This window comes from Numenius arquata, chromosome 5 (assembly GCF_964106895.1).
Source record: "Numenius arquata chromosome 5, bNumArq3.hap1.1, whole genome shotgun sequence".
Lineage (NCBI taxonomy): Eukaryota > Metazoa > Chordata > Aves > Charadriiformes > Scolopacidae > Numenius > Numenius arquata.
The window spans coordinates 26,451,677-26,476,853 of NC_133580.1; the positions used below are offsets into that span (position 1 = coordinate 26,451,677).

General features: G+C 44.6%; 1 protein-coding gene across 9 annotated transcripts in view; it reads right to left on the reverse strand.

The window, feature by feature from the left end:
- EPHA5 (EPH receptor A5) overlaps window positions 1-25,177 on the reverse strand; it is a 213,816-nt gene that overhangs the window by 36,041 nt on the left and 152,598 nt on the right. For 2 of the 9 annotated variants that reach the window (XM_074148366.1, XM_074148364.1), the window contains exons 4-8: window positions 19,137-19,261; window positions 16,151-16,290; window positions 15,910-15,932; window positions 13,731-13,748; window positions 11,994-12,099 (exon numbers count right to left, since the gene is read on the reverse strand). In XM_074148366.1, coding sequence (XP_074004467.1) covers window positions 11,994-12,099; window positions 13,731-13,748; window positions 15,910-15,932; window positions 16,151-16,290; window positions 19,137-19,261 — 412 coding nt within the window. Of the gene's footprint in view, window positions 1-2,328; window positions 2,395-11,993; window positions 12,100-12,614; window positions 12,625-13,730; window positions 13,749-15,909; window positions 15,933-16,130; window positions 16,291-19,136; window positions 19,262-25,177 lie in introns of all 9 variants that reach the window. The other 7 variants (XM_074148360.1, XM_074148359.1, XM_074148367.1 and 4 more) reach the window with 5 other exon arrangements.

Sequence of the window (25,177 nt, forward strand, 5' to 3'; positions counted from 1 at the left end):
CCAGAAAATAGTTTTATCCTGGATAAACAACACTGATCCTGAGAGCCAGTGGCAAAAGTCTACCTCTAGTGACGTTGGTCGACGTTCAGCATTCACCTTTGCTGCTTGCAGTCCTAGAGTACATTCAGTATCACAAAACCATGGAATACTCAAAGGACTGATGTAAAACAAACAGCTTTTATACTGGAAGTTGTTTCCCATTTTTCTGTTCACTTTCCTTCTGCTTTTTTGATGTCTATGAGTTACTTCCATTGCACCAGATGGAACTTTCACCTGGAGCAACCCATGTAGGCTGGGAACCTGACTCGTTCAACTCCTCCATCTACTCTCAAAGTCCTATAATTTGGAGAACGGGATCAAAAGAGCAGTAAAAGGTCCTGAGGTGACAAGCTAAGACCTTTGTCTCAGTTCATAGACAGACCAGACAACTGGCCTGAGAGGAACCAGGGCAGGTTCCCTTCCTAAGGGCTGCAGGCTCACTGTCTTCTCAGTTGCTTTCCCAGCCACTGCTGTCTCCCTCTACACCATGCCTTTGACCTCTGATTAACTTGGATGCCTTACAAAGGAAGTTTCACAATTCCAGTGGTGGTATTTTTAGCCTTTAGTCTTTCCCTGACTTCACACTGAATGACTCCCTGCCTTCCTAAACCACCACCAGAACAATTAAAAATAATTTAAACAAGATAACCGTTTCCCCCTCTCGCAGGAAGCTCCCTCTGAAGTGATCTCCATAAATCTTTCTGAAGAGGTTGTCGTGCCTTCCCATAGCACAGCCGACAGCACCCGTGCCTTGAAGTCACTCTTCCCATTTCCCCCTCCCAGCTTGCTTCCACATTCATCTCTCCACGGCTTAGGAGGAAACTTGCAGAGGGCGTTTTCCAGGTCAGCCAGATTTTCCCTATATGTCTCTCTTCTTCGTAGCCATCCAGTCCATTCCTGGTCTCCTCTGAGAAGTATTTTCCATTGCTGCCCCTCTCTGGCTGGGGTCCTTGCTGAGGACATTTGAAGCGTAACTCACAGCCAGGGACTGCTCAGGCAGTGGCAGCACGGGCACGACAGACAAAAGAAGCACCAAGAGGTTTTCTTTTAGCGCAATCGTTGACAAATCGGTGGCTTGCAGGAAAAAACAAATCTACCAGAAGAATGTCTCGCAGCCAAACGCTTTGAGCCGAGCAGTACTTCCTAATGCTGCTCTTAAGCGCTCGAAAGTCTTGACAAAAACTTAAAACACTTAAAAAGCACTCCAACGGGAAAAAAATAAAGCATTCTGCGTTAGGGCCTTTGGGATTTGCAGCTGCAAAATCCTCCATGGTTTAGGCCTCTGTCAGAGCCAACGTACTGCGCTAGGGGATCCAAAACCAGTCCACCCTGGTGGCTGCTGTGCCCCGCATCCAGGGACTGCACCGTGACCCAGCAGAGCCTCAGCATCCCCCCCAGGAAACACAGTAGAAGAGTTTCACACCTCTCGGCCAGCTACACTGCAAAACCTTCCCAGTTCAACAACGCCCGTGGAACATCTCAGCGCTCCTACAGTCTCAGGCAGCTCTCTGATGGGGATGGTGATCTCATGAGTCTCCTAGGAGGCTTTAGGAAGATCTCTGTCTGCACAGATCACAGCCAATTCAGAGACCTAAAACACATTCCCTTCGGGAAGCAGCTCAACTTGCACCCAGTCAAACAAACAGAAGTTAAAATCACCCTTCCTTTGATTAGTTAGGAGCGAGGGCAGAAACTGGTGAGGCAGCCCAGATGGTGGCAGAACAGGGAAGCATGCAGCACGGACACGCGGGTCTCGATGCCCACAGAGATATGTCCAACACTGCTGGAGCATATCGTTGGCAAACAGCATCATGTCGCTGCCGTGTATGTCATACATTGACACGTATGTCAATGTCACACGGCTCGTTTCACTGACATGCAGGTTACATGCCACTAAATACCTTTCCACTCCTGCCTGCTCCTCGCCGCCTTTCTGGGGACAAATTACCTCCCCCAGCCCCCTTTGGGGACAAGAAGCAGAATATGATGAAGCGTCCAGCATATGTGATGTTTTATTACGGCACATGACATTGCCGCTGCGGTGTCTGGATCGATCACGGCATTATGTATCAGGGCTTTTTTTCCCCTGGGACCCCTGCTCTTCCTGGAGACCACACTCTGACTCAGGTCACGCTATTTCCAGTTGTTGAGATAGACAAGCTGGGTGCAGAGGTCAGATGAGAAAGCGATTTCCAGGCCAATACAAGAAAGGGAGGGAGAGGCAGACTGTGCACAGAAAACATGGAGGGAGGACACGAAATAGGAGCCAGCACGGGTGGGAACACTGACCATGTTAGGCTCGGATAGGCAACAGCACGCAGAGAAGAAGCCCACCCACAGCCATGATCGCAGCAACTGAAAAGCAAACAAAAAGGCCCAGGATAAGGAATAATCCCACTGCCCTGGCAAATACATTCACAACATTTTTATATGCACTTCTTCCTTATTATTGCAATTATTATTTGGACCTTAACACCATGGGCTGCAAGACCTTCATGGCATGTGCTACAGTTGGGGAAAAACGCCTCGGGGAGACCGTGTAGATCCTGGTCCTGCAAAGCAATTAACCATGTGCTTCCCATACTTGAGGACCACCGTTAGGATTAATGGGGCCACCCATGTGCTTAAACTTAAGCACCTGCCTTGGAGCAGGGAAAGTGACTTTTTTCCACAAGTGTGTGTGTGCAGTACAGTTACAACTTCCTTTAAAAAAAAAAAAAAAAACAAAACAAAAAGCACTGGATGAATGCGAGCCCTGCTCTTCCTGACCCTTAGGCATGTACTCAACTCACACAGCCCTTTCTGGGTCTCCTGGCATCAGTGAAGCTTTGCACGCGCATTGCGTATCTGCAGAAGCAGGACCTTCTGAGTCAAGTGAGAGCATTCAGCCTAAATAAACTCAAAACATGGTGAGTTGAAAGGCACCGTGCGCGTCCACAGTTTGCTTTTGAAGGCTGCCGAGCCATTACTCTGCTCTAATCAGAGTATGAGTTTGTGTGGCATCAGTCCGTAACCCAAGGCTGGTTGCACCTCGGTAATTGCCCTTTATCCTTGTCAGAGAACTCGCACGGACAAATTTTCTGTTACCGAATCTATTAAGGCAATTCATCCTGAAAAAGAACATAGGGCAAAAGAAACAACAGGAAGAAGTTCAGTATGATATACAAGCAGGAGCCCAATGGTGCAGGCATACTCTGAATAAAGTCAGCTGAAGATTCGCTCATTGTTTCTCCTCAAATCAGCGTAACACGTCATTCTACGACTCTTGAAAAAAAATTGTGCCCGTCAGATTTTTATAAAGTATAACTTACAAAATGCCTGAACACACTAGAGAAGCCTATTTAGACAAAATTAACATTCTGCAACTGCACCGCCTTAAATTATCACACAAAGTAACTTCAGGCATGCAATGATTTAAGGAATTATATACTGGATTATGTGCTTACTTAAATTAGAACTGGTGAAGAATGTCTCTCTAAGCCCCCTTTGCATCAGCAAAACAACTCGCTAACATTTTCTAAACAGTGATGCCAGTATTATTTTACTATAATTGACAATATTTTGTATTTTCATAATGCCCCAGTCATACTAATATGGAAGCAGCTCAGCCTTCACTAAACCTCTCCATTGATCCCAGTTAACACCAGAGGTCCAGAACCCAAAAGCAAACAAAGGGAACCCAAGCATTATATATTTTGAGTCAAATTTGCCATTTTCTGGGTTTAACCTCACAGGATTTGAGCGCAGGGAACTCGTACATCTCCAGAAGATCACTTAGCTTACATTTTAGCTAGGAGGCCCTCTTCCCCCAGGCATTTTCTAACAATTCTTGCCACCAGACCTTCCCACACCCACCAGCATGCAAAGTCAAGGCTTTCGAAAAAACCCGAAAAGCAACCACTTCCCTCAAATGAAAACAGTTTGCCGTTTTCCTAAACAAATAAAACTCTTTGAGCACCTCATCAGCCACCGGGCTGCTCTAAGACAAAATCAGTTCCCTGCACTGAATACAGAGCACTTCACATCCCCCTCGTTCCCTTTACGGGGAGGAAAAAACCACACTCAAGAGCAAGGGAAATATGCCTCAACGCAGCCTTGCTCCTGCACACCTCTCACGTAACTGCACGCTTGGGGTCAAAATCCTCTGAGGTGTAACATTAGGGGAAATCTAAAGCTCTTGGAAACAAACTAAATCGGATTAGCAGACAACAAAATTCACTCTCCGGTCTCAGGAGCACTTGGAGCTTAGAGCAAATGAATGGACTGCTCGGCCTGAAGAGTAAGGGCGAAGGAAAATTTCTTACTGCTTGTGTTAAAAGGATGGCTTGATTTGGCAGATAAAACTTCATCATATAAAAAACCCGAGGCAGATTAAACTGGATGTTAAGCTCTAGCAAACCTGCTGCGCCCCCGTGGCCACCCCCTTTGGGTGCTGATGGTTTCCAGGAGGGGCAGGGTTTCCCCGTCCCCTGGCTTCACACAGGGCTTTCGAGGTCTAGAAACTGAGGAGCTGAAAGCAAATGCTTTCCAGACAAGATCAAATGCCGTGGCAGGATAAGAGATTGCCACTCAATGAAATACGCCCAGGCCTCTCCGGGGTTTCGAGATCTTTAGCCAGCAAGATGACCTGTATCAGGGAGCAGTCAGAGTTGAACCAAGCACTGTATACATCAAAATTATCTGCAAAGTCTCCTCCAGCCTCACTGAATCAACCAGCAGACTGCCAGGAGAGCTTGTGGGGGCTGCCCCTGACTTCAGCGGGCAGTCAGGAGCCCCTCCAATCTGCTGTAGGTTAACAGACGACACATCAACGTAACGGTGAAGGTTACTGAGAGAACACCTGCAGTGTTCAATCTCCTTTGCTGGGAAACAACGAGGTGCTGAGGCAGCTGCGTCTCCGAAAGCCAAGCTGGCTTGAAACAAGGTGTGACTTCTGCTTTGAGGCTTGGCTGGCTTCAAGGAAAGGGCTGCAGATGGGCAGAGACAACGCACAGGAGCCAGGAGCTGCAGTGGCATCTCCTGGACCTCTGTGGCCTGCTGGCATTGTCCCGCTTCTTGGCTAGATCAATTCTACCACTTTCAGTTATCTCAGGCACACAAAGCCGACGCTCCTCCAGTTCTAGCAAAGGTGACCCCCACAATGCCTACGTGGTTTGCAAACTCAACTGTCCAGAGAGCAAACTTTAATAAACCTGTGCTAAGGAGGACTTATCAACAGCCCTGGCATCATTTCAAACCCGGGACTACATGCTTTGTTAATGAAATGTATATACATGATGGGCCCCAACAACTGTGCCTGCAATCAACATAATGAATTTACCACGAGTCTGCAGATGATCTGGAGAGCATTCGGAATTAAACTACATTTCTAGTGGCTAGATAAATCTCAGAGAGGCTCTGCCATATATAGCTGCGGCTTTTAAGAGTTGTAAGATGAAGACTTGGAGTCATGATAAATGAAAGCCTCGTTTGTTGCTTTTAATAAGCTGCTCTAATGGGATGTTCTTCAGAGGCTTGCAATTAGAAACTGAAATACTTGAGGGTGCCTGGGAAAGATTTTTCTAATCCTTCATGCAGCCTTGAGCGACGGCAATGATTGCTTCCTGCGTCTCCAGGTCAGGAGGCCAGCACTACACCTAGCACCTCGTGAGTCAACATGCTTGCTTCAAACATCAGAGGAGCAGCGTGACACACCGTGAGCTGCTTGCACCATACTCCTACTTTGCCCAGAACCGTATGAATGTTTTAAGGAGTCACCTCCTCTTCCTGCTGAGCTGTAGGTAGTTCACACGTTAACGCATGTTCTCTGCGCTGTTCGAGAAGAGCTGAGAATGCAGAAGCCCAAGCAGACAATAGCTGTGCAAGCACTATGGGGAAGGAGAGCAATGCTTCCAGGGAAAAGAACATGGAAGGACCTCTGGCATTATACTTTGCTACCTCTAAGCCCTAAGAAAGTACAGGTAACCTTTTTTCTAGGTAAAAGGCCAAGTGCTGCAACATGGCATGCCCCCAGGAGAGGTCACGCTTCTTATTTCTAGCATCCAAAGGAAGGTGAAACATCCACATATTCAGAAGTGCAGAGGGACAATGGTCTGATTTTCTTCATCCTCTACCCACTCCACAGCCAAGAGAAGACACTGTAAAACCTCACTTGAAAGCACTGTGACTGCATGAGCTCTCACCAGTGCTCAGCAGGAGCCTGGAGCTGCTGCCACTGAAGTCAAGCTCCATTTTCAGCTTGAAGGGCAGCCCAGTTCCGCTCTCAAAGTGGAAACGGGACTTGCACAATGCCATCAAAGGCATCATCTGAATGAAGGCGAGGAGCTTGTGTCACTGACTGCTGCACTGCCCCACATTTCCCCTGCCTGGACAAAGCTTACACCAGCCGCTGATCAGTTCATGACGGTCCTCCCCGGTTCCCTTGGCTGCTGCCAGAATAACTCAGAAATGATGCTTTCAAGGGCAACGCCTCATGGGCTTGGAGTTCAATTACAGATTTGGTCAACTCTCACCTCTTGTCTGGGCCAAAGTCATCTGAAGACAGATTAGCCTAGGTCCCTAAACCCTCCTTGAAACTGCAGCAGCTCGGACTCGCTTGCAGAGCTCCGTGTGTGCGCACAGAAGTACTAAGCCAAAAAGTGCTTAGAATAAAATAGAAAGAAGGCGTTGGAGCAGCCAAATTTGCCAAGCTGATCTAGGCAGGATGCTATGGATGGGGACTCCAGGCAGCAGATTTCCACACTGGCCCTGGGAAGGCATCACCCTGTGCAGAAGGGTGCACTGGAGCACTTTTTTTTTTCCTCTTTGGGAAAATGTACCATCACAGAGGAAAGAGGCTGTTAACGTGACGGAGGTAGTAAGAACCTTGACCTGAACAGAAGCAGGACCAGACCCTGCCTGCTCCTGGTGGATGGGAATTTTGACTTGGCAGAGCAGTAACTTCTCCAACAAAATCCTTCCTCTTGTCAACTGAATTGCAGGGAATATTTGGCAGCAGGCAGCATCATAAAGTGACTATAAATCAGAGGAGAAAATGTCCTGTAGGAAGAAGGAAGAGCAGGCAAGAATGTAGAGATAAAAATCCTTTCAGAAGTCACAACTAACAAAAGTTGTGACTCACGGTGGAAGAATTTTCTCTATGAACACCATTATCTACCAACTGTCTCCCGTTTCCTATGGAAATATCAAAAAAGCAAACTATTTTAAGCCCTGACACATTTTGTAAAATAGGATGGGGGGGCAGGTTGTGGAAAAATTAATTCATTTTGACTTTCCACATCACGGAAGGTTGCAAACACTGGCTCAGTACCCAGGATATACACCACAATCCTTTCACCCTCTCTACTCCCTGAAAGTCACTTTTTAACAAGATGCACATATTTGTGTCCAGAAAGTAGCTCTCTGCCACCGCAGGGGCTGATATTTAAAAGTCTAAATCAGCTAAGGTCAAGGATGGATACTCTGGTGCAGAAGCCTCTAATTGCCAATACCCAGGTGGCAAGATTTGTCTTTGCTTTGTCTTTGGAAGGCTAGTTCCCTGCCAGAAAGAGACTTTCTATATAGGTATGACACAGGGCAAGGGGCAGTTTTTTGTTGCTTCCAATCTATTTTTTTTTTCATAGGTTCTATAAAAAGCTCCCTCCGGTTCTTTGGAAGATCACTTGAGATGGAAAGGTCATCCATAATGGGTAGCTAGCTATAAATGCAGATGCACAGTACACTTCTTGGTTATTTTGAGCAGCTTTTGCAAACATGCACACCATTGACCTAATAGCACCCCCATTTTACTCCGTGAAAGTGCTACAAAGCTCAAATGCCCAGGGGACCAGAGGGACAGCAGTCTCTTAACACTCAACCTAAGACCCCAAGAGTGTTGCAAACAGGGCTTGGTTTGATGGACAAAAGAGGGAGAACTGCTCTGGAGCAGTGGCTGTCCTTCCCAGGCTGATGCAAACCTGGCTTCCACCTTGGTTTGTAGGAAGAAAGGGGCTGATCCCACGACGACGACTGGGGAGCCTTATTGCTCCTTGCAAGATGGAGCACCAAGATCTTTGTGACTGGCACTGTCCAACACAGACTGGAAAATAAAAGCCTGTAAGGATTTTAGCTTAATATATTTATTTCAATCAGAAACAACGATGCCAAGCGGCATCTAATTCACGTACTGCTAGGAAAGCAAAATTTATAGCCTTGCTCCACCTGTAAAATGCGTTGCACTTTTGAGAAGAACACATAATCCTAATACAACAAAGACAATAACAACTCCATGTTCTTTAATTCAATGCTCGTAGCTGGTTTAATAATAGATTTTCAATCCACTTCTCTTTTTTTGCTGAGACAACTACAGTCTGATTTACCGAATCTCTTTGATTTGTAATCCTGATAGTTATATTATTAATACGTCCTTGATGCAAAGAGCAGGGTAACTTAAAAAAAAAAGTGATCAGCTATTTCACTTGGCGTTTATGACCTTGGTCAGAGGACCCATTATTTACAGGAAGAGTTTTCTGGAGCATCTACAAGTCAATCAGCTCGGAAACGCAGCTTAATTGTTTAGGGCAAAGCACATTTAGTTTCAAATTCCCAGGAACCTCCAGCTTCAGACACAAAGCACATTTCCACAGATGGACGCTGGCATGTGGAAATGCCACCGTGACTACTGTTCATCTGACCTTTGGTTTAGGGCCAGCTGCCAACACGAAATGCCAAGCTGTTACTTACGTCCCTTCAAAAGACAGGAGAAAACCGCAGAGATACTTGAAAGCAAAAAAAAAAAAAAAAAAAAAAAGAAAAAGGGGAAGAGGTGTGGAAACTTCTGCCTCCGGGGACCTAGCAGAAAATACAAAGCCTGCAGAGCCCAGCAAACTCCTGAGTCCTACAGCTGGGAAACTACTTTCCGAGCTGCCGAGAGCAGGAGGATGTCCCCGTCTCGTTGCAGGACTGCTCTCAAACCCCCGCTCGCTTCAGCCCGGCACTTGGAAGGATAGAGGCGAAGAGATGCCGTACAGCATCCTATGGAGGATTATCCTAATTCTGAGGTGCCCAGGAACTCTCAGGGAGCTTGGGAGCAGCACAGAGCCAGTAACAAGGAGCCTGTTTGCAGCTCGCCAGGCTACACCCTCAGTGCTGCAGAGCAAGAGGGTTTTTCTCCTTAGCTTTGCTGCCTGCTCTCCTACGTTAGCAGAAAAGAGAGAGCCTGGGCTTTGCACAGCTTGCTCGGTGCGGAAAGCAGTGGTGATTCCAGCTGGAGCAACTCCTGGAGTTCAAAATGTCTGTTTTTCTAAAAGCAAGTACAGGAAAGAATCAGGAAAGGAAATTTAAGTCCCTGAAACCAGGCACTGGAACAACATAACCACTCCAAAGATAGAGGAAAGTGCCTTCCAGAAACAGGTTAACAGCTTTGGAAAGGGATTATCCCATGACTTGGAACACGTTTATCGTCCCCACAGTGTCACAGCAGGAGAGTCACTGCACGGATTGTCTCGACATCATATCCAAGGCAAAGCAGCACGAGCGACACGTTTTAGTGGCATCTCTGCTTCTTCCAAACAGGAACAATTTTTTTTTTGTTGTTTTGCTCTGTTTAATTTTAAATTTGCTGTCAGCTTTCTGGGATTCTGGGGTTTATTTTTCTGTTCTCGGGAGTCACTCAATGCACTAGACAGGCTTTAATATTCATGGGAACTCGAAGTGGCCAAGATGCTCTGTGGTTTTGAAGCTAATTTTCTAACAATGGACCATCGTTGGTGCTGGAAGCTTCTCCACCACCTCCAGCTGAGGGACTGGTGTCCTCCCAGTTTCAGGGAAGGGTTGAAAAGATAAGAGTGGACCAAGAGCTCAGCTCCATGTGCCTGCCCCTTCCCACACGTCCAGTGTGGCACCATGGAGATGCTTCCAGGAACATGCATCTGCCCTGGGGTCCACAGAGAGAGGTGTAAACACAAGGTAGGAGGATCAAGGCAGCAGCAGATGTGGCAATAAAACTCTAGCCAAAGGAGACAAGGGCTTTTATAAACATGCCAAGAGATAAAGAGCCAAGAGGAAGCACATCCTGGAAAACCCATTAGGGCAAAGGACAGAAAGACAACTAATGAGAATTGCTGACAAATTGCTCAGGCTTTGCAACTGCCTGCTCAGAACAGGGAGGGTAGCAGCAAAAAGGAGACCTGCAAGGGCGCATCCTCCCCAGAGGGGTCCCGAGCGCCCGCCGGCATCTCTGGGAAGAGCAAAAGCTGCTGGTTGCCACACAGCTGCGATTCCTTATGGCCATATAGGGCTATATGTCCCTCCACCTGCAATTCATCCCCACAGACGACTCCTTGCAGAGGTGCCAGGCTGCACCCGTAGCTTTGCTACAGCTACAGGTGCATCCTCCTCTTTGCATCGACAGGGGCACGCATCCAGGCTGGGGGAGGCCAAGGTCCACCTCCCCCCGCTCTGTTCGAGAAGGGATTTGACTCAAAACCTCCAGCCTTTAAGGAGAGACTTGAACTCCTGCCTACAGTGTTTAGAGCCAAGTCTTTTTGGCTGCAGCTCTCCTGTAGCCCCTGGTGTGAATGGCCTGTAGCCATTCACCCCCCACACCGCTGCACGCTTCTCGTGCAGACAGGAGCATTCACTTTCCCATTTTCAAGCCCAACAAGTCACTCCAAGCAGATGACAGGAGCTCGAATGGCTGAGCTGGAAGAGACTGACAGTCTCTGACCTTGAGTAGAGACGAGTCTGGCAGCACACTTACCTTTTAAGACAGGAAATAACTGTGTCCTTCCATGGATGCCTTATGCCTGGGGACAGAGCTGCTTCAGCCTGGCTGGATTTCACCACGCTGCCTTGGCAGACTGATACACCCTACCTCCTCTGGGAAATAAGACCCTCAGCCAGTATGTTCAGTATCAGCGCAGTTCTTCTGCAAGTTCTCTTAACACTTACAGTATCCTGTAATTCACAGCCACCTTGCTAGACCCAAGCTTAAGACAGAACTGTGTCATGAAACCATTCTGTACCTAACTGTATCTAACCATTCTATGATTCTATGCTTCTATGAAAGCAACAGTGGGCTGACGGGGACCTTAGAAGCATAAATGTTTACTTCGCGCTGAAAACAAACTCAGCCTTGTCAATAGATGCACCTCACATTGCTTTGCATGAAGGACATTGCGTCATTTGACTACTGCCATTAAAAAAAGGTACTAATACACACTAACTATATGAAAAAAAGTGCCTTGTGTGCTGGCTGGTACACCAATTTAGTGCTGCAGTACTAATCGATCCTGATACAAGCCAGATTTTCCAACAGTACCGCAATCCTTTGTTCCCCAACAAGTTCCAACAGCTTCCATTAGAGTTGTCAAAGATGGTATAGCCCAGGCTTTCATCACTTGCCTATGTTTAAGCACATGAGAAGTCAATGGGATCACTTGATGGTTTGAAGTTGAGTGTCTCCCTCCATGGTGGAGACTCCGTCTCTGTATCATTTACTAGCACGTGGGGAGCACATTAGCGTCCTACACATGAAAAATGAAACTCAGACCTGACCAAAACTTGGGGGTGGTTGGCCGGGTTTCTTCTCTTTTTCTTTGCAAGTGTTTTCCTGAAGTCAAGTTTTCTCTGTGAGCAAAGCTCTGAGTGCAAACATATGGGCTTCAGGATATTTTACCTGTTCTGCTTATTTTTGAAGGAATGTGAAAACACTCCTGTGAGAATCAAGTTGAATAATCAGGGCCAGTCTATACAGAGATGAAAATCGTTGGGAAGTGAACTACATCTGTGAGCGAGCCTTTGCCATTCTTGCCTGTCCAAACAGATCAATCAGCCCACCCTCGTGCTGTTTTCCAGCGCTCCCGCTCCACAGCTTCCTTCACATGCTGCTTTCGCCTAAACCGCGCTAATCAGCCGGTCAGATAAAAGTTATTACAAAAGTTGGAGAAGTATAAATACACAGCTTCTTCTCTTACCTTCCGCTGAGAAGGAAACCGATAACAACAGCCAGCAGAATGACTCCCACTGTTACAGACACAACAATTATAGGAATCTGGCTCTGGTCGCTGGATGCAGCTACTGCTGAGATGAGAAACAGAAAATGGAGATTAAGGTTAAAACGATAGTCAGCGCTCACATGAGTCTTTCTAGTGAGGCTGCCAGCCGGGTTTCAAGTCTTACCAGTTCGTTTCTTCTTTTACGGCTTGTGTTTTTCCCCATTTGTTGTCTGTTTCGAGTTTGGAAAGGAAACGGGTGGAAAGAAACCAAAACCACGGGCAAAACCAAGCCAAAACCCCAACAAAATCTCATCTCATCACTGAATTCAGAAAGCAAAATGTTGCAGAACGCAGGCTTTGAGTTTGCAAATTCAAATCTGTATTCCTGGGTTAGCTGCATTAGAAATCACAGAGATAAAAGACGAAAACTCAACAGGTTCCCGTTTGCAGAGAGAACATTTAGGGAATGTCATTGTTAGGAGACGTAAGCAAGATCTCCGAGATAAACAGCATTCCCTGCACTTCAAGAAGCTCTAAACAATTAAAAACTAACTCCTCGTGGCATCTACATCACATGGTCAGAAGGTGCCCTCTGTCAACCAGTAATTTGCTAAGACACATACACCGGTTGGTCTTTTTATCAGCCAAGAGTCAAAACTCTCCCAGCCCACACCTTATGAAGAGCCCTCCTGCCAAAAGGCAGGAGAGGAGCCCTGTGATAAAGGTGCGATCAGAAAGGTCAGGAAAGCTGCTCAGGAACTGGGTTTTGCCACAGGTTAAGTAAGAGCAGGTAAGCGAGCTCCTGCAGCCTCTAAAACGGAAACGCGAACACCCCTTTTATCTTGTTCACCCGCTTTGCACTGCAGGGGGAGGAACCCATCTCTCCCCCGGGGTTTGCACGTGGGGTTCCTCAAGTGGAAACCGAAGCCTCCTCACCCTGCCCTATCCACTACCAGCTTATTTAGCTGCAGGTATTTACCCACCCTGGGGTACAAATCTGGCTTCCTCTCCCCCCAGAAACCAGCTCTCCAGCATGGACGCTGCTGCTGTGCGGGGAAAAACCTCATTATATCCTCCCCTTGCGTCAGCCCTGGATGAAGCTTCACCCACCCTGGGGAGCAGAATGAATCCACTGCACACCGAAGAAGCCTCTTAACTACATGACTGAAGTAAAAAGGGGTCCTTAGCACAGGATTAGCTTTATGGAGGCTATAAAATAACTGAATATAGTCCCATATTAATTGTTAAAAGAAAAGAAAGACGAAAAGGTACGGCGTTAAACACTGATCTGCAATGGGTTTCAAGCAGCTCTTCGTACGGGAGCTCTCTGGGGCTCAACGGCAAGCGGCACGGACACGCTACAGCAACGTAGATGATTTCAGAGGGATTGGCTGCAATACATTAAATATTTAACCTTAACTGCTCCAAACCCATGCCATCATCCAGAAATTTTATTAGCCTCACGAATTTACGGAGGCTCCTTAAGATGATGTTTTATTGCTTTCTTGACAAAATAATTAAAAAGAAAAACATTTAAAGGAGAACATTAAGCTGTGACTGGTGTTTTTTTGCACAGCTCGAGGGATAGGGAAATGAGATCAATCCCGCTATGATCTATGGCAGCTAAAAAGCCTGAATTCAGAAGCCAAGCTGGGACTTTGCCGCTATTTAAAGCCAGCAGGGGACCTGGATTACCCCTCCTCGATTTGGTGACACGTTCCCACTCCTGCCCAGCTGACCAGCTGGATTAGCTCACCAATCCAGGCGAAAAACAGCTTTTGGCCAGGTTAGTTTTCAGGGCTAGACAAGCTGGGTGGCGTCTGGAGAGGACAGCAGCAAGTCGATACACCCAACGACAGCTTCCAGCCAAATGAAAAACTTCTGCTGAAAAATGCAGCCCCGGCTGCATCTCAGCACTTTGCGGAACTGCACGTGCAGGCAGCAGTATGGGAAAAAAAAAACCCACCCAAAATTTGCAAAAAGAGAAAAGTCAAAAACAAGTTACAGCTTCCTTCCTATTGCATTTCTCAGGCTGCTGTTTCATATTTCCTCCAAGTGCATTAAAATTAACTTTACAGAAACCTTGCGAACTGGACACAAAACCTGCTGTTTGATCCAAACGATTTTTGGAGGCTGTTTTTAATTCTCGCAACAGTCACTGAAAGATTTTAAATTTGTGCTTGAATCAACGCAATTTGCTTTGGCTCTAACAAGAGGTTGAGATCTGAACTCCAGTATAGCAGTGAGATTTTGATCCGTGCTTGCTTTCAGATCCTCTGGGACATGCAGGAAAGCGGTGGGAGTCTGGTAACACTCCTGGCGCTAATATTGACTTTATATAGGGCCTTGGGGGAAAAAAAAAACCCAAACCAATCCCTTTTTAAAAGGTTTTAAATGTCAAACAGAGCTGCATTTTGCAAGATACTTAGGCTTGAGTTGCATTTCAATTCTACCAAGCATTTAAACATCTGGTTAAGTCCTGCTTCAGCCAGAGTTCAAGTCCAACAGAGAAACAGTTCCCAGCTCCCAAACTGGGGAGCGGGCAGTAGGCATTCCTCAGTATCAGAGAAATACCTACTCCTCTGCTTTTAAAATGCTAAAACGGACTGGGGTGCAGGTGTGACTAAATTACTCTAGGGGTTTAAAGCGTTTAAAAATATTACCACGTGATGGTCTCCAAAAATCCTGATTAACACAGACACTGACACGACGGGCTTTATGGAAGAGCTATTCTTTCCGGACCAGGATTGTAGGTACCAATGGCACTGGATTAAATGTGCATATATTTCATGTATAATTTATTAATAGTCTAGAACACTATTACTCAAATGACTCTAATCTAGAAACTTTCCAACTGCAAGCGAAATTTCCTTAGTAGAATACAGAGTAATTTTCAGGGTAACATGATTTTGTTGCTACTTATAAGGCACGATTAATGGTTAATACAATAAGAAATACATTAAATAGACCACTCTTATTGCATTAATGTTTGCATCGTGATGCAATTTGCACTGTATTAGTTCAATCACTGGCTCCACAGCTACATCTGCACATGTATGATTCCTTTAAAATCTATTACAGCTTCAAAGGTAGCATGCCTTCCAAAGACAACGGCATCTTCTCGAAGACGATAACTTTTAAATGAAGGAGTAGCGGTAACCAAAGTATTGATGAATTTAAATTTCCAAAGAAAACACAGAGAAAACAGGCTCTTTCCCACAGGAATAAACAGAGTATTTCCACCACAAAATTTCTCTTCCGTGCAAACAGTGTAAAAAAAAAAAAAAAAGGACAGTTGTGCAAACTGAAATAGATAGAACGAATTTTCTGAGAGAGGAACTTATCTTTGATACCTCTGCAAAAATTTGGTAATCGGGACTAAAAACAGTTTCCCCGCAGTTGTGCCTGAACGCAGAGGAAAGAGTAGCTGAGCCTCTGCGTGCCTCGAGAGTTCACCCTGCCACAGAATCTGCTCCAGGATCCAGACCTGGATGATCAGATTCATTAAAAATAAAATAAAATTAAATTAAAACCTCACAAATTTGTAACAGGCCAAGAAAAAGTCCTGCGCCTGCTGCGCACATCTTCCCCATTTCTGATCACAAGTCAAATTCCTTTCCCCAGGGCTGTGGCATTGGCAGCCAGCATAAACCATCTTTCAACTCGACAGGAACTTACACCGAAAGAAGATGCTAATGCTGGTTCAATCCTTCCCCTTGCAGAGTGGCATCTTTTCAGTTGTTTTTTTTTCCCCAGATACAGATATTAAAGAGAGCCTACATCCTCTGCAGACGGTCATTAAGAGATACGGAGGAGCAGGTCTCATCCCCTCTGTCCCTCCTGAGAACGTTGCCCTCCCTTGTCCTCTCTTGCATCAGCTCTCATAAATAAATACAGGAGTTTTCTAAGCAGGGAACACTATGCATTTCTGAAGCCTGAAGTCCTCCTCCCACCTTCATCACATGAGTTGAGCACGGTCATGATGTGCCTGATGTTTCCAAAAATCAAGGGATGAGGCAAGGACAAGGAAGAGCTCTCTGTAAAGGTATCGATCCCCTGACTCATTTCTGGTAACCGTTCCAGAGACACGGGCTGACAGTAATTAAAAAGACTTACACACTGGGCTGGTTTCAAACTCAAATCTTCGGCTGAAGCCACCATAGCCAGCAGCTGTCCGGGCTCGGATCTGGAAGACGTACGCCGAGCCTGGTTTCAAGCCATCTGCCGTAATCGTCGTCTCTTTGGATTTGATGATGGTGTAGCTCATCTCCTGGTCCTTTTCCCACCACCACCCCCCCAAAAAAAACCAAGAAGTTCAAACACACAAATAGTGGCTCTCAGAAAAGACAGACTTTTAACAAGCCCCACAGCAACGTTACAAAGGATGACTGGAATATGCGTTTTTGGGGGATTTCTTCCTCTCCTCACCTCACCCCCAGGCCCGAAGGCCCTTTCTGCAGCGCAAAATGCGAGATCTGATTTTCTCTTTTATAATCAAGGACTCCAGGAGGTATGAAACAGAGGGGAGGGACTTTCAAGCCCATGAACGACAATACAGGGACCAAGCTGCCATCTGCAGTAGAAGCAGCTTTCCATCGCTCGCCGTGGAGCGGGGCAACGGAGAGGTACGCCCTGCAACGATCAACCCCAAGGTGTGGGGAAGAGGAAAAAAGTCCCCTCACCTTAGAAAGGGATTTTAATTTATACCGAAACGACTTCCCAGTAATGTAATTAGGCCCAAAAGAGAACGGTATATTATACATTGCACAACGTTATGCTAGCATTTCTAGAAACATGAACCAGACCTTGGGAAGGGAATAATAAACCAAAACTCCAGGAAAATACCTAATTTCACATTGTTCTTCTGAAGCAATGAACTTGAAGAAAATTTGCTGAAATAAATCTTCATTTACATCAGTTTTTAATGTGAAAGAGTTTCAGTTCTTTGATTAAAATTTCGCTCAAATGCTTGGTAATTACTCTTAGAATTATTTACTGGAACACATAATCTAGACAAGAGCTCATAAATTAAGGTCTACAAATTTGGAAACTGCTTTTTATTCACCGTATCCTCTCAAATCCAAATTATTATGAGGTAAACAAGAGTTCTTAGTAATTCCCTACCAAGATTTCTGCATAACTCTTAGGATCTGAACTGATTTACTTTTCTTTTTTTTTTTTCAGTTTAATGGGCAAATTTCTGTAAGTAGCAATATGCCTGGATAAAGCCCTGGGAATCTCCAAATGTAGGATTACAGATTTTCTTATTGAAGCCTGTAGCTACGCAAGAGACTATAAGTTTATATATAAGACTATAAGTTTATATATATATATTTACTATAAGACTATAAGTTTATATATATATATTTACTATAAGACTATAAGCTATGCAAGACTAAGCTACGCAATATATAAGTTTTTGGGTTTTTTTCTTGTTAAGGAGTGATTTGTCTTAAAAGAACGTGATCTGACAAAACGCAATTTTTTGAAACATTTAATACAGATCATTCTCATCCCTTGGAAATGAACACTGTGAATTTACCCTTATAAAGGGATGAAAACTGAGAGAATATACGTGACAGTAGCAACAAACAAGAAGGATTAAGGACGACATCCCAAATTTAACTCAATGGCTGGTTAAAAAGCCATAAGTGAATATTAGGTCACATCTTTGCTTGTATGTCAGCCCAATTAGGTTTTCCATACACTGTTGGCCTCTGCAAACATTTAAACATTTACAGAAAACACTGAGCTTCGCTATCAGTCTGGAAGAAATAAATCAAGACAGCAGAAACTCCGACGGGCTGTAGCCACCTCTCCATGAAGGACTTGCACTTGAAGAAATATTTACTGACGTTATTTGAGACTAGTTCTGGACCACAAATACAACGTTTTAAGTCCCTCCTCCCCCCAATTTGTTGGAAAACAAAGCAAAACGAATAAATATATAGAATTTTTTAGCTTTAATTATTTTCTGATTGTCAGGTTTCTGGAGGCTAATCTTCTCAGGCCACTCCACGATAAGGATTCAATGTGCCACAACGGTTGTTCTAACAAGTTAATAAAAGAATCAGTAATGGATTATTTCCAGTATAGCATTTCTTGATTCCTTTGTGCCTTAATCTTTTTGAAAACCTCAGCCCTACTTAAGCTACTCACACATCCTGTGGCCTTGCCCATGCTCGCTCATCTGCAAAAATAATGTTGATTTTATCCTAATGCTGAAGATTTCTGAAATTCTTTCCCCTGTTCGCATGGGCTGCTTGAGCAGGTCTCTCCCATGGAAGATCTTCCTTAAAGTAGAAATTCAACCCCCAAAAAAGTGAATTGTGACTCAATTTCATTAATTTCCTCTTGTTTTCATGTAGAAAACCTGGCTGCTGCAGAAGAAAAAAGAACATCTTGCTAAGGCAAGAACTGCTATTGAGTCAACTCTTGCAAACTTGACCTTTGGAATCTTTTCTTGGAATCTTTTTTTCCAAAGATCTAAGGCTGCATTGCTCAAAGATGCTACTTAGACAAAGTGCATTTTTTATCATTTTCATTTAAACTGCTTTAATTTTGCAGGAAGAGAACAAGTCACCATTTGAAACGAAGACTAGGAGAGGCAAGTTTTGTAGGAAGAGAGTGCTTTCCATGAGACTGAAAGCAAGAGCTGGAAAAGGCAGGCAAGCTTTTAAGCCAGGATGCCCTTCTTCATGACAGAGCAGATACAATCTCTCCACAAAATCCTTCTCCTCTCCTTACACTGTGGATGCAAAACCGAGTGAGAAATAGAAATACCAAAGGCAAGGGATAGTCTGATGTTTCCGGGAGGAGATAGACGTTCAATCCCCAACCTCTCCTATTTTTAACAAATGAGCAGGCTCTATCTTAATGTGATAAGGCCGGAGAGGAATCTGACACGCAGATTTAATGTATTTGTTCAAGAGAAGTGGCACACTAATGGAAAACAACACCCTCATTTCAAGTCTTCCTAATCATTTACTGCAAAATCAATCTGACATTGATTTATGCATAAAATCACTCCATTCCCTTCCATGACTCAAATAATTATAACTAAAAGAACAGGACTTAGTAAAGAGAAGGTACTTGAGATGCTCAGCAATCAGTCTGTCACACCTTTTCAAAATATTTGATTTCGTATTCCAGGATGATGCCGTTGGGTCGATCTGGCTCCTGCCAGGAAAGGGAGATGCTATTTTTAGTTATCTTCCCTTTTTTCACACTACTCACTGGAGAAGGTGCTGCAAGACAGGAGAAAAACAGAATAGACAAAAACCATGGTTAGTAAGGTGGCCCGCTCCCGACGAAGTCAAACTCGTCAATCCATCCTCAAACGCACGGCGATCCTTACCTGCTGCAGATCAGTGGCATTTGTTTTCACCTCAGTGGTATTTGCCTGTTTTTAACAACTGAGTTCTCACAGATTTTCAGCAATGGAGGATCTGACCAGCATCGCCCACTCGAGCCAAGTAACAACATGAGCTACCATCAGCAGCTCACACATCAACCTTGTCTTTTGAAGCACTTTTCAAGCACATCAGCCCCACACCTTGCCTTTTCAAATGTGCCAGGGGGCTCCGTTATCAGAATTAAATATTGATTACACATTGCTTTCTTTCAGCTACTTTGAAAGTATGTATTTTTCAGAAGACTTTAGATTACATGAACTCCGTAACTATTTATCTTTTGGCTCCTACAGTAGTGGAACCCTGGGCTGCATAGGGAAGAGTGTGGCTAGTAGGTCGAGGGAGGTCATTCTCCCCCTCTACTCTGCACTGGTGAGGCCACAACTGGAATACTGCATCCAGTTCTGGGCTCGCCAATTCAAGAGCGATAGGGAACTACTGGAAAGAGTCCAGCGAAGGGCAACGAGGATGATTCAAGGATTGGAGCATCTCCCTTACGAAGAAAGGCTGAGAGAGCTGGGACTCTTTAGCCTGGAGAAGAGAAGGCTGAGGGGAGACCTTATCAATGCTTATAAGCATCTGAAGGGTGGGTTGAAGGAGGAGGGAGCCAGACTCTTTTCAGTGGTTCCCAGTGAGAGGACGAGGGGCAACGGGCACAAGCTGGAACACAGGAGGTTCCACTCAAATATGAGAAGAAACTTCTTTCCGGTGAGGGTGCCAGAGCCCTGGAAGAGGCTGCCCAGGGAGGGTGTGGAGTCCCCTTCTCTGGAGATTTTCAAGACCCGCCTGGATGCAGTCCTGAGTAACATGCTCTGACATGCTCTGGGCAATCCTGCTTCGGCAGGGGAGTTGGACTAGATGATCTTATGGTCCCTTCCAACTCTAAAAATTCAGTGAAATTCAGTGAAATCTTTCGGCCCCCTCTTTCCAGAAGCAAGGAACAGGGCAGCAAGGCCCTTACAACCTTTATAATTCAATTGCTCTCCACAAATATCGCTGGGGTGTTACAGGTCGCATAGTGATGCTAATTCCTTGCAAATGGCAGCTGTAAAGATTTTAATGGCGATCCCAGTTTGGAAGTTCACGGTGTGCTTGGGGAAGCCACAGCATGAAAGCAGCTACACTGGCTCTGCTTACTATTTTAAGATGCAGCCCTGAAAGGTTATCTGCCCTTTGCAGCACATGTGTGCATCAAAAACAGGTTTGATCCTTTATTTTCAGCCTGGTATCTGCAGAGACTTTTCAAGTTGCGGTTGTTACCACCCCTGCCAGCCCCCTAGCAGAAGTTGCTACGGGCGATGCAACCCTAACACCCCAGGTATTTCATGCCGGAGATTAGGAAACAACACTGACTGAAAAGAAAAGAGGATGGGAGAGATTCATAGCCTCTAATTCACAGGGCCAAGAGCAGCTTCTCCAGAGGAAAAGACAGCTCACACCTGGCCATGGGGCCTTCGACTCACCCTCCAGCTCAGCTCTCAGCAAGGATTACAGAGGGGCTGGGGTGACCCACAGCAAAGACCTTAGTGGCCATGTGGGGAACCGAATGCAAAAAGCAGTAGCAAATGACCACATTTTATCTTCCAAAATGTATTTGGAACTATTAGAAAACAAAACAAACAAACAAAAAACTTCTAGACTTCTCCTATATGCAGGACTAGCTAATTATCATAATACTAAAAAAACCCCCAACCCATTAAGTAAAATAAAGACAACAAAGAAATTAATTTTGCCAAGTCTAATCTTCGCCCAAAAAGATTAAGGGAAAAGCTCCAGACAATTATCCCTGGACTGAAGTCACCTTACCCTCAGCTGATGTCCTCCACAATTTTTTGGGCTGTGTGAAGGTGTGTAACAACCTAGACTCAAACTGCTGATCTGCTATCAGACTTTCCATTAATTATAGCTGATGCCTAAATATGTGTTGTGCATGCACGTGCACAGCAAGTTAGGGATTGCGCATGTGAGATACATGGTCCACGCACGTGTGTGTGGTCAGATGTGTTAGCCCATAGAGAGTAGTGAACTCCGTTAAAAGAGGTTGAACTTCCCTTCTAATGCAAAGGGAGCTACATGGTTTCCAGAGACATCTGAAAACAAGTCTCGCTGTGGGGTGGTGGTGCCAAATTCTACAACCCTAGTTAAACAGACAATACCGATCACTTCTTATCATGAGCAACTCGGATGGGGACACCAAACTACTCAGAAAAAGGGACTCGTGCACCTCTGCAACGGTTCTCCGATTTCCCCAAATCCCTGCAATGCCCATCCCAGGCTTGCAGAGCTGGCAGCAGGGGTCCGGCAGAATGGAGAAAGTCAGAGCTGAGCATTAAAACTTTTTAAATTCCTATTAGCAAAAGCAAACTTGAGAAGAGCAGCAAGACGAGACCTCAGCCCTCCCTGGTATCGAACACCTCTCAGGAAGGCAAAAACCATGCAATTCTCACTGTCAAGATCGCCTGACCAAATAATGGACTCTTCATCCACTTTATTGAGGTTTCCTGAAGTGTTTATAGGACCAAGGCTCATAAGTGCTTGCAAAAACAAGAGGACAGTGCAAGCGCTCCTGAACTCTGCTGCAAAATCTTTCCCTGGGAGGTGCAGGGAAGTTCAGTTCTCTGTCACAGGGTAACACAAAATGCACGACCAGCCATCCAAAAAGTGCCCGTCAAACTCCCTACTCCCCAAAAACAGAGCATCCTCTTTAAAAAGCGGTGTGTAAAAAGCTTGGCTACTTAACAGCTTCATGCACTTCACTCTCTTGCCGTGCAAGTCTCTAACACGTTCCATCACGGCTCTGCACAATGCCCCGCTCTACCGGGAAATGGAGGGAAGATAAGAAAACGAGTAACTCAACTCTCAAAGTAAATTAGAAAAGGAGTAACTGTATCCTTTCTGAATCTCCTTCAAAAGAAGCGTTAAAGTGTAACTGTGAGATAAAGGCCAATTAAGTAAATTCAATAAGTCCCAGCGGCGTTGGGATGATATGGCAACTGCTCAGCATCCTCAACGCATGGAGATTACGATGCTCTGAATTGAAGGAAGGAAGGTATAAGTATTTTAGAGTTTTCTTTGTCAAACAAAATGTAATCCAATCCAGGCAAGCGGACAAAGCCCGCAATCATTCCATCTTAAAAGCCTGCAACCGGATACTGTGCTATATGATCTCAGGAAAATCAAAGGATTACTTGAGACTTGTTTTTCAAAGGTCACTGCTGCTGCAAGGGCAGCATCCTCTTAACAGAAAGAAGTCAAGCCACGGAACACTTCCATTTGGAGTACAACACGTAAAAAAATACATTCACGTAAGAGTCAAGATATATAAAGCTGTAATCTCCCACATTTCTTATGTAAGCAGGCAGAAGTCTTGTTCAAATCCCTGCCTTGACACTACAAAGGGCTGATGTACACCATGAATTGTTCACGTGTTGCTTTACAAGTAATCTGCACGTATGCATTAATCTCTCAGCAAGACACTCAAAATCAGAGGAATATTACAGCATTTATGTTTATGTTTGCCATTCATGAAAACAGTCATGCGTGTGATGAAAGCAAACAGAAGATGTAACAAGGTGTGAAATTGGTAATGTACATTTTTGCTTTCCTGAGACCAAAATTAATCAGGAAGCAAATAAAAACACAGGAAACGGATTCTACCTTTTTTTTGTTGTTCTGTTTCTAACATTTCCTAAGAAGAATAAGGGGACATACCAAATAAATAAATAAAAGCTGCTGCAGAAGATGCATCATTAGTCACATCTGAATAACCACAGGAGATGATTTCATGAGGAATAGACCTTTTAGGACATTCTTCCTCAGTAACCTTTGATAATGACATTAGCACTGAATTAGCCATCTAGGCACCAAAGCCAGTATTTACAACATACTGTGCTGTGTCCCACTAATATCTAACATACAATGATGCTTACTGGAATAAAATGTTAATTATATTTTAAGAGAAACTAATGTTATCAGGTGACCAATCACTGCACCAAGATAAAACAAATAATGTAGTTTCTACATGTCATGGTCTATGTAATGCTCTCTCCAGTCCAACTACTTTTGCCTTGGTATTTTTCACTCTGGCAGAAACAACAGCTAATGGTTCCCCATCTCACCCTTAGATGCACAGCCGGTGAAGTTTTCCACTTCCAATCAAAACAACAACAACAACAACAACAAAATACCAGTTCCCTTCACCCCTGGTGCAAAAACAAAGCCACCAGCCCAGAACCTTCAATACAGCTTTAACTTCTGCCAGGCCAGATCCTCACTTTGAGCAACCCAGAGCAGCCCAGGAAGACAGGCAACGCAGATTTACACAGGCAAAAGGGCTGGCACCTCTCCTTACTTTGGCTCTCCAGGTTTCTGGGCTTCAGGTCCCTTTCCAAAGACAACCAAGGCATCACAGAGGAAGATCCTGCTGCTAACATCTCTGTCCTGGCTGCTGTTATGGACATCTATGACACAGAAGTCTATATAGACATCAACGTTTATAGGTAACTATGCTATGGATTTTCATATGTTTTTCATATGTTTGCCATTTCTTCTACAGTGAGTACTCTCCTGTATGTGCAAATGTTTGGGATCTAACACTTCAGACCTTGCAATACACCTTGGGGTTCCTCCCTCCACGTGATGCCACTTTTTTTTTGCTGTCTGAATTTATGCCAGAAGATTAAAAGTCAAATTCATGCTTGTGATTAAATCGATACCTTCACCTGCCATCATATAACCAGTTATGCTATCATTAAACCTGGCTTTGTAAGTGCATTAATTGAAGAAAATGAAACCTGTATCAGAAGAGTAACCACAAGACAAGTAATTCTGGTTCCACTTCAAAAGCCTGGTATACTGCAATTTTTCACTCAGTTTGTAATTAATGACATTATTCAATTTTTTTTCTTGGGCCTTTGGTGACTTCAGAGTTTGGAGCAAGACCTGCATTATTAACCGCATCACACTAAAGGCATGTGAAACTGCAGGTGGCTTCAAGTGGTAGATTAATTTTAAACAAGATATATACGTTAGTTAAAACAGGAACACTGTTTTGAGGAGAAAAAAAAACCCCACAAACCAAACTTCACTGTATTATCTCTTTGCAATTCTGTATATATACGATATACTTTTAGAAAAGCTCAACACCCAACGGCTCCCCTAAGGGTTCTTCTACTGCAGATATTGTACTTGGCTCAGAACTTAGCATTTCAGTCATCACTTGAATTTTGTACTGCAGTTTTTAATATCCCAAAGCGTACCCCAGTTTGCCTGATAAAGGCTTTCAAAACTCTTTGTCCCTTGAGGACAAGTAGCTGCAAACCATGCCTGGCTAGTTAGGCAAGCAGGTTGGACCTCAATTTGCAATTACAGGTGCTTGTAAGTGCTTCTGAAAACTCAGTCCAGGGAAGGAAAGGTTCTTGGACAACATAGCATTAAATGCCATCTCAATTCTACCTGAGATCTTATATGGGATTTCAATGGTGCACAGGCCCTAAATAGTGCAAGGGGCTAAATTTTCGCCCCAGAATTAAATCCAAACACCCAGCCAAACCTAAAACATGGTTCACATACGGCCATCGTCCACCTTTGAATGACTTTTCAAGGTATCTCTTGAGTAGATAGGGAATTCATGCCGGTCCTTTTCACGCATCAAATATCAAAACAAGAATGCAATCTTCGAATTTCCTTGGCAATGAATATATAGTGTTTCTTCACATCTTCCGCCTCCCAAGATGAACAACTGAGGTAAAT